The sequence below is a fragment of the Porites lutea genome, chromosome 5 (assembly GCF_958299795.1).
Source record: "Porites lutea chromosome 5, jaPorLute2.1, whole genome shotgun sequence".
In the NCBI taxonomy this organism is placed as follows: Eukaryota; Metazoa; Cnidaria; class Anthozoa; order Scleractinia; family Poritidae; genus Porites; species Porites lutea.
The window spans coordinates 5,324,874-5,337,589 of NC_133205.1; the positions used below are offsets into that span (position 1 = coordinate 5,324,874).

A 12,716-nucleotide genomic window follows, 5' to 3' on the forward strand; every position below is an offset into this window, starting at 1 on the left:
GGGGTGCTGCGGTATACAATGCTCCCGAAGCACTTGCTAAAACTCAAACTGTCAGGGTATGCTGTCTGCTATCTTTAATCTGTATTTGCTATTTATACATGACCTGGCAAACGGGGTAACATGTCATTTAACAATGAAACTCTCTGAGTGGGCAACGTTGCGAAATGCTTGACGTCAGAGAGTGCACATTAGGGACCTTACGATCCGACAACGGCGACGGCGACGTGGGACTTTTTTACTTCCGGTTACGTACTGCGCATGAGTAGATTTCTGAGACGGCGGTGTCCCTTCACGCGCGGACGTCTAGAAGTCTTGTTTGACGTTGTGCGAAAACGTGGAAATTAAAACCCAACTATGGCAAAGGAATCAAGGTAAAAACGAGACTTTGCGACTAAATTTAAAGAATACTAGTTTGTATGAAATGTCCGAAACGAACAGAGCGTGGAGTCTTCTGTATACGACCACAAACTGAATGGAGAGAGATTTGACTTATTTTGCTTTGTATTTGTTTGTGATTGTACTTCACTCGCTATCACTGAGCTTTCTTATCACTTTCTTTCCAACTTTTTTCTCGATCAAAAAAAGAGAACAATTAAGCTTAATTTTATTTTGGGTTTACTAGGAAATAGTAGAGAGATTTTGTCGGCAGCGGTACTAGATTCGACCGATGCAAAGTGTATAAATACTTTCATTGAGCTAATTTTCATTTATAATCGTAGATTAACCTTATTTTACAAGGAACTCACTGGCTGGGTTGAACAGTTATATCGACGAATTCCGACTACCGCAAATATTGCTATATTTATAACTGAATCAAAAACAAATACAAAACAGAGACGTTCACATAATTTCCACTGTTTCCTAATTAAATAAGGATTATTTTACAAAATCCAAACTTTATTGATTGCCCAATATTTTGCTCCAAATGCTACACATTTTTTAGTAATTCATAACTGTTTTCATTTGAAAGCGTCCTTCCAACCTTAATTGTATGTTTCCCTCATTCGGAAGGCAAAGGATAACCATCATGTATTCTCATGATCATTTCTTTATCTGTCAACAAGTTCAGCTAATTTATTGGAGGACTAAAGAAAACAAAGATATTGTCTAATATTATGATGATCTAGTTAATACCACCCAAAGCAAGTTATGTTATTTGTTTTCAAAATTTTGATCATGATTAGGACCACAGTGCTCGAACTTAACGGTCGTCCACTCGTCCAAAACGAGTAAAAATTGCCCAAAACGAGTAGGTTTTTTTGCCACTAGTCCTGTGGACGAGTAAAGTTACAGTACCCCGATAAATAATTGCTTTTGTATCTTGCTGAAAGGGGCTAAAAGTGTCAAAGCAGATAAAGAATTTCTGAAAGCGAATGCTTCGAAAACGTCGAGCAAAAATCGCTAGGCGTTTCTGGCCTGGCAGGTAAGAGTCTGGGTTCTACGCTGAGATTAAATGGATTGTGGGATTCAATATGGCGGCTTCCCGCGTTTGCCAAATGATCGATGTTGATTGAATCTCTATTTTCTTTCAAAACACAACTTCTTGAAATGTCCAAACGAAAAAAAGTTCAATGCTCACTGAGTTCTTTCTTCGGAGGAAAGCAAAATCAAGAAAGCAACACAACACCAGCACCGCCTGCTGCAACTCCGATAAAGAAAACACGGAAGTTTCAGGAATCGTGGATAGAAAAGTACAGATGGCTCCACTTTGATGAGAAAGAAAACAAAATGTTTTGCGAGTTTTGCAGGGAATTTCCAAATGGGAAAAACACACATTATTCCTTGAGGGTCGGAACAAATAACTTTCAAACTGACAGCTTAAAGGCTCACGAGGCCAGTGAAGGACACGCTATGAGTTTAGCAGCTAAACGTGCAAGCGAGCGTCCAAGAGAGCAAAGACCTTTGCCTGCTGCATTGAGCAGACTTGATGAAGAAACATTGAAGAAAATGGAGTATCTTTTTAATACAGCATATTATATAGCTTATTTGAAACTTCCATTTTCTATATTCTCACAGTTGTGTTCATTGCAAAAAAAGAATGGCTTAAACCTCGGAAACACGTACATGAATGATCATGCTTGTAAAGAGTTTTGTAAACATATATCTGATACCTTGAGGGCAGATCTCATAGATTCTTTAAGCACTGCTAAGTTTATATCTATAATGGCAGATGGAGCAACAGATGTGTCATGTTTGGAAGAAGAAATAGTGTATGTGAGATTTGTATCAGGTGGGGCTCCAAAAACGTGCTATGTTGAGCTGGCTGAGGTTGAAAGTGCAAAGGCACCAGGAATTCTAAAGGCAATCAAGTCGGTTATGGATAAGATCGACCCTCAGTGGATGCAAAAACTGATCAGCACTGGCACAGACGGTGCATCAGTTATGATGGGCAGGATTGGTGGTGTGGTTTCATTAATTAAACAACAAGCACCTCAAGTTATTCCAATTCATTGTGTAGCACACAATTTAGAACTTGCATTTAGTGACACTTTGAAGTGCAATGAAACAATGATGAGCATCAAGGAACTTTTAAATGGCTGCTGGAAACACTATAAGTATTCCCCAAAGGCTTTAAGAGAACTAAGAGAAATGGCAGAGGCAATGGAAATAAAAGTGGGAAAACCAACAAAGGCCAGTGGAACTCGTTGGGTGCCTCATTTGCTCCGTGCTTTAACTGTTCTACTTCAAAAAAACTTTCAAGCAATTGTTTCTCACTTTGAGCACACGGCAGAAGCTAGAGATTCTTCAGCAGAAATGCAAGGACGGGGTAGGAACTTGTCAAAGAAGCTCAAGGCTTACAAATTCCAGCTTCACCTTCATTTAATGTGGGACATTCTAGAGGAAGTGTCAAAGATCTCACTTATTTTTCAGAAGGATTCTATCTCTATTTCGCAAGTGAAGGCTGAGATTGAGCGAGCTAGTCAAGCCTTAGAGAACATGCGAAGACGACCTGGGAAACATCTTGCTGCCTTTCAAGAAGAAGTAGGAGCTGGAACAGTGTTCAAGGGGGTCAGTCTTACAAGGAACAACACAGATGACAGATTGTTTGAGCAAAGTAAAGCATCAATCATCACTGATGCTAAGCAATTTCTAGCCTCAAGATTTGAAGACTTCACTTCCCCAGTACTAAAAGCTTGCGGTGTTATCACTAACAATAAGTCTTGGCCAAAGGAGAGAAATGATCTAGGTTTGTATGGAGAAGAAGAATTGGTTACTGTGGCTCAGCACTTTCAGGCAGTCCTCAGAAGCAATGCTTTCGACTTGGAAGTATCAAAGGATCAGTGGCTATCTCTAAAACTGTACTGTTATGACCACAAACGCATTGCAAACTTAAGTCAGGCTGAGTTCTGGGTAGAAGTGTTCAATCAGGTGCATCCAGATGAACTTGAACTCTCTCACATGTTGATGGTGGTTGAGATTTGTCTGGCAATGGCAGTGTCCTCATCTTGCTGTGAAAGGGGATTCTCTTGTATGGGGCGACTCAAATCAGAGTATCGAAACTCACTTGATGTTGAAACTGTTGACATGCTCATGAACATCTGCCTCAATGGTTCAAGTCCCGAGGACTTTACAGCTGAAAGGGCAATTTTGCATTGGAACCAGGCATCACAAAGAATGCGAAGGCCTTGCTTAAAGGATTGATGACCTAACTTAAGCCTAAGACAGCAATGAAGTTGATAAAACTGCTGCTATTCTATTTATGTTGCAACTATGGCCTGTAACTGGGAAGAATTATAATTGTAATACACTTATCATTGTTGCTATGTATCACTAAAAAGATACATGTAAATTGTTGTGTTTATTTGATCATAGTGTGGCATTTACATGTTTTTACCTACACACACAAATTAAGTACGTGCAAAAAAAAATGTAAAGGGTGACCAGTAACTTTGCTCCTGGGACCAGTAAATTCTTAGCCTACTGGTCCAGTGGAAGACCAGAGCTAAAAGTTAAGTTCGAGCACTGGACCAAGTGCTAGTAAATCTCAGATACAATGATAATTTTATTGTTAGCAAATTTTGCTGATATACTGATAGTTCTTCCTCATGAAGTAATTTTTGTTGCACTGCACTTTCAGTCAATCAATAAAATGGACTGAAGAACACGAATTGCTTATGTTGAGGGAATTGATGCTTTTGCAGCCATGGCTGCACAAGAAAGGAACTAGTGAGCGAGGAGATGATTGGGAAAAGCTGGCAGTATCCTTAAATGCTATTCCTTATCCCCAATTCCGTGTTACCCAACGGTCTGTTCGTGACCACTATTCAACAATGGAAAAGAGAAGAAGGAAAAAAGTCAGGGAAGAAGACAGAGCCTCAGGTATTGCCCCTGAAGAGGACAAGGAACTAGATCAACTGTTAGATGAAACCATTGAACTCTTTGATGAGTCTGACAAAATCACAGATCAAACAAAACAAAAGCAGGAAGAAGAAGCAAAGAAAGCAGAGGAAATGCGGAAGAGATCATTGGAAACTTTTAAAGATAGCGCCAAAAGGAATGCCGATGAACAGCAAGGAGCAAGACCGAAAAAGGGTAGAGCTAGTGGTGCAAGCACTCTGGTTTACCTGAAGGATAGGGCAGAAGTAGAAGCTACTTTAAAACGTGATGAATTGGAGATAAAAAGGCAAGAGTTAGCACTGCAAGCAAAGGAGCAGGAAGGAAGACAACAGCAGTTTGATATGATGAACAAGCAAACTAGAGATATTCAGCAGCTTCAGCAGCAGCAAATGCAGCAGTTTATGCAAATGAATGCAAACATGATGCAACAGCACCAACAACAAACCCTTGCACTTATGGAACTAATGAAAACGTTTGCTGTGAAGTGATGCTGGTCAATCTCTGCAAGAGGTCATTTAAATGCACAAAGAGTTCACATTTTTATTAACTTGAACATTTTCAAGGAAGTTAAAAATTAAAGATTTATAATAATAATTACTTGTTTACATATATAGTTGTAAAGGAAATGTTGCTTAATTTTGCCAACCTTTGAAAGTCGCCGAATTGATGTTATGCCAGTATCAAAAGTGGGGCTGAGCCTTTATCAAGGCAATAGGGCTTATCGAACTATAGAATTGCATTACTCCCTGTAAACATGCTCACCATTATTTGTTCTCATTTAATAGTTTGTTTTGGTGGCATTTATTTCACTTTAATTCCAATATGTTAGCCTTTCTCGATTGTATAATTTTTTTTTATTAAAAAGGAGTTCAATTTTCGAAAGGAAAAGTGTTATGTAACTTTTGTAAAACCTGTTTGGCAGACTTAGTGAAAATAATCCCCAATTTCTGGGGGAGAAACATCAAAGTAGTCTGATGTGGTGGATCCGTAACAACAAACACGAGCATTGTGAAGAAGGGCACATGTCCCATACATTTTGCCAACAGCACTTAAACTTATTTTCAAGTTTTTTTTGAAGTCCAGAAATTTAAAATAATTTATTATATCACCAAAAATCCATTCAACAGAAACTCTGACTTCACTCATAGATTCATTCCATGCAGACTGTATGGGAGTTAGTCCAGCTCCTCGAAAAGGTCCTTGCAGATGTAGTCGAAGGGGATATGCCGGATCTCCATAAATACATAGGGGGTTCCCATTTGTGTCCACTGAAAATCGTTGCAATTGGTTTAACACTCCAGATCTAGCTAACATCCCACTGTCATGTCTCTTTCCCTCGACAGGCCCAAACAGGTTGGCAACAAGGCCACTGGGTGCTGCGATAGATTGAAACTTTATAGCATGGACTTTTTTGTGACCATTGTATAAGCAATTTTGGTTTTGTCCTGGTCGGCAAATGGGCCTCACAGTACCGTCAACAAACCCCCAACAGTTGTCAAGAGCAGCTCCCCTGTTGTGAACTGCAACGGCAAACTCCTCTAAATGATCGGGTCTTAACCAATCCTGGTTCAAATCAGTGAGAAGGCGGTTCCATGTTTGATACATCTTGTTCATAACAGCATTTGAGATCATACACAATTGTGGTTCTGGCCTTCCAAATCTGGGTATCATGTCTACGTATCTACAAGGATAGGCAAATCTTTTAAGATTTACACCATTGTAGCAAACGATCCGATCCAGTAAAGTAAACACCTCTGCCAAGTTGTAAATGTCATTCTTGTAAAATCTAAACTCAGTTTTACATTCATCATCGGTCATCTTGTCGAGATCGAAGCACTCGTAGTTAGTGTACGGTAAATCCGGATTTTTAGGCTTGTGTAAATCGTAGAGTAGCACGAATTCTTCAGCGTTAATCAAACGGGAAGCATGAGCCAGGAGAATAGTGTCACGGAACTTTGGCATGGCTTTCTAAAAAACTTTCGTTGACTTAAACACGATAAACATCAATGACCGTCGTCAACGTTCTCGCTTGTAAAATTCGTAATCTCAATTTTGGCGGGAACGCCAACACGACGTGGCCCCGCTCGACCTAGACTTCTCACGTTGCCGTTGCCGTCGCCGTTGTCGGATCGTAAGGTCCCTATTACCCCTGAATGTTGACCAACGAATATTAATATATGTTGTCAATTATCATCGTTTGTTTTTTCGTGTTAAGGTCGATCTGTACAGCTTTGAAGGTGTTCTCCTCTGTAAAATAAGCTTTGGGAAACTGCCAAATCCAGACAGAAAGACGAGCAAGTTGCATGGTAACAAACCACCTCCTTCGAGCTCTCATCCGGAGACGTTTGCGTCAAGTTCCTTAAGAGAGTCCGAGTATGCAAGACACCATTGGTGAACTACAAAAACTAGATAGGCTTGACAAATGTTCAATGGCTACTAAGACGAAGACATGGACAACTCAGAGAGAGAGGACATCCGGATTGACCCATATCCAAGAGCAACTACAGGAGAGAGATGGATAGCTCAAAGAATTTCAGTACTTTGTCAGTTAATAGCTTTTTTGAAGAGTTTATAAGACAACATTTTACATAGTTATGTCTCATCAACAGGAGTTTTGAAATGTAGGGTCAGCGGTCAGCAAAGATGGCGATCAGATTCCTCTGGCTATATAATGCAGGTCCTAACAGCCTTTTTCTCTTTTTGTATATTTTGTCCTTCTCTGTTTATCTTTACTGATATTTTCCCTTTCTTTTCTTTATGTGTATATATATTTTTCTGTTTTGTGCTGTTTATATATATATTGTATTTGTAACAATTTTAAAATGTTTATGTTTATTATCAATGCCTCTTTCCTGACTTTGCACATTTTCAGTTATTATAATTATGATCATCCAAATAGTTTAACTTTTAAGTTTTGTTGATTGTCCAACTACTGTATGTGACTATGTATTGTTCTTATTACTAATCACATTTCTTTTAAATTCTTTTAGTCTACAGTAAAAATAAACTTGTTGTTGTTGTTGTTGACAAAAAAATCTACATAAGATTTTATACTGCAATAATTTTGCCAGATGGTATATTACTTTGATATAAGATTTGGCAGCACTGACTCGTTTTGCCATTGTTCATAGAACATTTTTTAAAACAAATTACTTGATATAAAATATATAAATCACATTCTGTTCACAAAAAGACTTTAATAGACTAAACATTAGTCCCATTCTTTGGACTAAAAACCTCCTTTAGTACTTTGCTAGTTAATATTTTGTTGAAGAAGGTTACTACAAGGCAATATTTCAAATAGTTATGTCTCATCAACAGGAATTTGCGTTAAAAAAACTCTACATAAGATTTCATTTGCCAGATGGTATATTATTTTGCTATAACCTGAGACCACATTCATTCGTTTGTTATTTTTTAAACATTCAACGAACAGTTTGTATAATTACTTCATTTTATAAACATGTGTACTGAGTCGCAGTTTTCTGGAAAACAATAGAGACAAGTGCTCCCACCAGATGTGCAAGTAGGGTGGGTGGTAGTCTCGCGTGTAGCGGCACCCACAGGGGAGGGTGCGGCTAAGCTTTAACCGTTTTATTATAATTTGATTCATTCTCGAAATGTTACTTATATGGGAACCTCAAGCACATTGCTAGAAGAAGACCGTAATGGGGTTTTTTTCTTTTTATTCAGAAAAATGGATTTCCAGTATCGATATACAAAAATAACGAAAGAGCTCAGGTCATGCTCGCTCATTATTTCAGCAAAGAGGCAATCACCAACTTCAAGAAAAAGTTGAAGAAAATGCCTCTTTAGAGGCACAACGGAGGGCAAAAGAACAAGAGGTAATTAAAATCGTATAGTTAATTGGAAAATTGACTATTTGTAAAACAGATCTCAGCGAATCAAACTTGGTGACGGATATGTATCTGAGTGGGAATCTGTCCACTCAGGCGTCCCCCAGGGAACCAAATTAGGGCCTTGGCTTTTTTTATTATGATTAACGACCTTATTGTCGAAAATGCACGTTTATGGAAATATGTAGATGATACCACTATCTCCGAATCAGTCGCGAAAGGGAACTTACCAAAGCCCAACGTACTACAGATAGAGTAGTACGATGGTCACTAGAAAACAGAGTCCAGCTGAACACTGATAAGTGTCAAGAAATGCCAATATCCTTTACAAAATCCCAGCAAGAATTTGAGCCCATTCTCATTGACGGCGATGCGTTAGAAGTTGTAGTTAGTGTAAAGTTATTGGGTCTGAATATTTCCAGTGATTTGACTTGGAATATTCATATTAATGAAATTCTTAAGAAGGCCTCCAAGAGATTATATTTTTTGGTACAACTTAAGAGAGCCAAGGTTACTCGCACTGATTTAGGGCTCTTCTACTCTAGTTGTATTAGATCAATTATGGACTATGCAGTACCGGCCTTTCACTTCACTGAGTTTGCCTAAATATTTAATGCAAGAATTGGAACGTATACAGAAGAGAGCAATGTCCACCATCTGCCCCAGTGTTAGCTATGATGAGGCTCTTGTTATTATGAACTTCAATGAATTAGCAACCCACCATAACAAAATATGTGAGTCACATTATCACACAATTGTAAATGACAACAATCACTGCCTTTGTAAGTTACTACCTGCACCGCACGAATCTACTTATTCATTAAGGTGCGCGCGACCTTTTAACATGCCACGTTTCAAAACGATCGTTTTAAGAATAGCTTTATTATCTTTTCATGTCTTAAAGCAAGTAACTTATAGGTTAGAGTTTTTGAATTTCGTATTTCGACAACTTTTTTAGCATCTCAGCTCTTCGTTTAGCTTTTTTATTCCTCTCAATTAAGATATATTAGTTAATGTTTTTGATGTTTAATTTAATTTTTGTAACGTAAAAACGCAATTCAGTTTTCGAACTGCTATGTATTTATGAATTAATAAACTTCAAACTTCAAACTTCAATATCTCGTTCAACAGCTCAGCGAGCGTTACGTTCAGCTGACAGAGGAGTGGTGGACAGAGAGATGCCTTAAGAGGGGAGGCTGGGGAAGGGTTGTCAAAAGCAAGAGTTGTAGCGGCACCACCCGCCGTCCTAAAGATTCACCAGGAAATTCAGAACGTTTCCTCGTATTACAGAGAACTGTTTGAGTGAGAGATGCACATTGCGTCAAGATGCCATCATCCTATAGTTTCCCATAATTCGTTGAATTCATTGGAGCAACAAACGATGAACTATCAAGTCCCCTTTTGGTTACAGAGAACAGTCAAGGAATCAAGCTCACGAAAATTGCCGGAGCTGTGATCCCTTTCCACAGCTGAAGTGGTAGTTATTTTTCTGGATGTAACTGGAGCATCAAATTTCTTGCACCAAAAGAAACCGTTCGGCGCTACATTATTCACAGCGATATTAGCAGCTCCAATTTGTTTGTATGGAGACAAGTCGACCAATGGCGAGTGAAAGTGTCAGATTAAGGTGCTGCTTATTTCATCCAGCATGTATTGTAAGTTTGCACGGGGTTTTCTCCCCTGTAAAATGAGCATCACGACACTGCCAAATCCTGACAGGCGTGACGGGCATGATGCCATGGTTAAGAGATTCCGAGTATGCACGACACCATTCGTATAACAAATGTTCAAGGCAACTACGACTGAGACCTGGACAACTCAGAGAGAGGACTTCAGGATTGACGAATTTTCAAGGGCAAATTACAGTACACGTGCGGTGTGGCACGTGGGACCAAGATGGCGGGTGGAGAGTTAAACGCGTATAACCTCCACCCACTTGTAACCGCTCTGTGGTAGTAGCCAACTCTTGGCTCCTTTGGCTGCTACACACTCTTTTCCTTTCTTATGTTTAATTCAATGTATAGTTAGCTCTGTTTTTTACTTCTTCATTTTTTTTCCTTATTGTTGTTGTATTGTAATTGAATAAGTGTGAATAAATGAACTTGAACTTGAACTTGAACTTATAGTTTGTAGTAGTTTGTATATTTTGTCCGTCTCTATTAATCTTTACTGATATTTTGACTTTTTTCCCTTCTTTCTTTAATATGTATATATATTTCTGTTTTCTGCTGTCCATATATATGTTTTTTTTTGGTACCAATTGTAAGACTTTTATGTGTATTATCAATACATTTCTTATGCCTCTTCCCTGACTTTGCACATTTTCAATTATTGTAAGTAGTTCTTTTGGGTGTCCAACTACTTCATGTATTGTTCTTAATTATTATATTTCTGTAAATTCTTTTAGTCTACATTAGAAATAAACTTGTTTTTTTGACAAAAAAATCTTCACAAGATCTTATAATGCAATAATTTTGCCAGATGGTACATTACTTTGATATAAGATTTGTCAACACTGACTCGTCCTACCATTCCCCTCATGATGCCATAGAACATTTTTTTAGAAATTACTTTAATTATATATATGAACATATATTACAAATACTATACTTGTCTTCAGTCTGGTTACTTTCCCGATCTATGGAAAACTACTGTAGTTAATCGACTTCTAAAGAAACCAGGATTGGACCCCATTTTCAAAAACTGATTGCCAACAGAGTATGCTTATGAAAATGGAGTGTTGTCACATCATATAAAAATATAACAAGGGGCCAACCCTCTATTTGACAGAAACACTCTCTCAGGCAGCCCTTTCCCCAGCCTGGAGCAGCCTAAGTAACGCACACAAGAAACCCAAGGCTTGTAGAGACCACCAAAAACCAACTGCGTGGCAAAATTATGATGAAAATTATATTCACGATATTATTAATTCCGATTACTGTAGTAATTTTGCCAGAGGGTATATTATTTTCATATAAATTTAGAGGCTGGTAAATTCTATAATATAGCAGCGGGATTTTTTTTTTCCATGTTCAGATCCGGAACTGTCCATTGGGACCAAGATGTTTTGATATTAACATAGTCTATAAACGGCGAGCAATAAAAACAGCCTGACCGTTGAGTTTGAATCAGATAATTAAATAATTTTGGTCATATTTTCACCTTTTCCAATTAATCTGCAATACCATATTTATTACTTTGTTACATTGTATTAGTATAGTTAATAGCATACAATTTTTAATTTGTAGTGATATTTGGCATAAATACCACAAGTGATATTTCGAAATATTATCGTTATATGTTTTTTTAATTTTCGAAATTTGAGAATTTGGGAAATATCACAAGTAGTATTTATGCCAAATATCACTTACAAAATCATGCTATTATTTGTTTATACTACCATCCACAAAAGGTTTGTAATTTTCACAAGTAGGTATTTCAAATTAAGCGGAAATACCACTGATGTAAGCCAATGAAAGTGCAGAAATTTCTCGTGAAGTAGTATAAATATTGGAATTTAATAAATTGTAAGTCAGTGGAGTTTCCATACCACCTGCCTCAATTAGCTTCGCTATTTGCATTGCACACTGTTTGCAGGTAGTCTGTACTTGCAGCCTCCTGAATATACAGGAGCCAATGAAAGTGCAGAAATTTCTCATGTAGTAGTATAAATATTGGAATTTAATAAATTGTAAGTCGGTGGAGTTTCCATACCACCTGCCTCAATTAGCTTCGCTATTTGCATTGCACACTGTTTGCAGGTAGTCTGTACTTGCAGCCTCCTGAATATACAGGAGCCAATGAAAGTGCAGAAATTTCTCATGTAGTAGTATAAATATTGGAATTTAATAAATTGTAAGTCGGTGGAGTTTCCATACCACCTGCCTCAATTAGCTTCGCTATTTGCATTGCAAACTGTTTGCAGGTAGTCTGTACTTGCAGGCTCCTGAATATACAGGAGCCCATAACATGGCTCCGGATAATATTGATTTTCATGTAACTAAAGTTTGTGTTGTGGTATCATGCATATATTTTTTACTTTCATATTTTTAATTTTTTCAAATGTTTTAAATACCAGTAATGTGCACATTTTGATCATACTTATGAATACCGGTACTTGCACAATATATGAAAGTGAATAGTCTAGTATTATTTTTTAAGATAAAGGTTTAGCTACATTCACTTGTTTGAAATAACCCAAAATCAACAAATCTAGTGTATGAGCTCTTTCACGTTTTGCCAACCAGCAATTTGGCGGATTTTTTTTAAATATTTATTGCTATTTTCTTTTTTACTGCTTGCAAAGAGCTGAAACTTACACCAAACTGTATAAGATAACCAGCTCTTTCATATTTGAACCTAGCTGGTACACCGTATTTATTCGACTAACCGCCCTAGGCGCTTATTAAATTTTTGGACCTTGATAGTGGGTGCTTATTTGAGGTGGGTGCTTACTCGAAGCTGGGCGCTTATCAAATTTTCACCATTCTCAGCAAGTGAAGTATGTTTATTTTGCAACAA

General features: G+C 37.8%; 2 protein-coding genes across 2 annotated transcripts; one reads left to right on the top strand and one right to left on the bottom strand.

Moving 5' to 3' along the window:
* Window positions 1-223: 223 nt before the first annotated feature.
* On the top strand, window positions 224-5,021 carry LOC140939228 (uncharacterized). Its single transcript, XM_073388804.1, has 2 exons — window positions 224-371; window positions 4,079-5,021. The coding sequence occupies exons 1-2, from the start codon at window positions 355-357 to the stop codon at window positions 4,824-4,826; spliced, it is 765 nt and encodes a 254-aa protein (XP_073244905.1). The 5' UTR covers window positions 224-354; the 3' UTR covers window positions 4,827-5,021.
* A 233-nt stretch (window positions 5,022-5,254) lies between these two features.
* LOC140939227 (uncharacterized) lies at window positions 5,255-6,421 on the bottom strand. The gene has a single exon (XM_073388803.1). The coding sequence runs from the start codon at window positions 6,298-6,300 to the stop codon at window positions 5,263-5,265; it is 1,038 nt and encodes a 345-aa protein (XP_073244904.1). The 5' UTR covers window positions 6,301-6,421; the 3' UTR covers window positions 5,255-5,262.
* Window positions 6,422-12,716: the final 6,295 nt, after the last annotated feature.

What these genes read in the sequence shown, in the direction of transcription:
- LOC140939227 (XM_073388803.1), bottom strand. Translation starts at nt 6,300, where the DNA reads ATGCCAAAGTTCCGTGACACTATTCTCCTGGCTCATGCTTCCCGTTTG.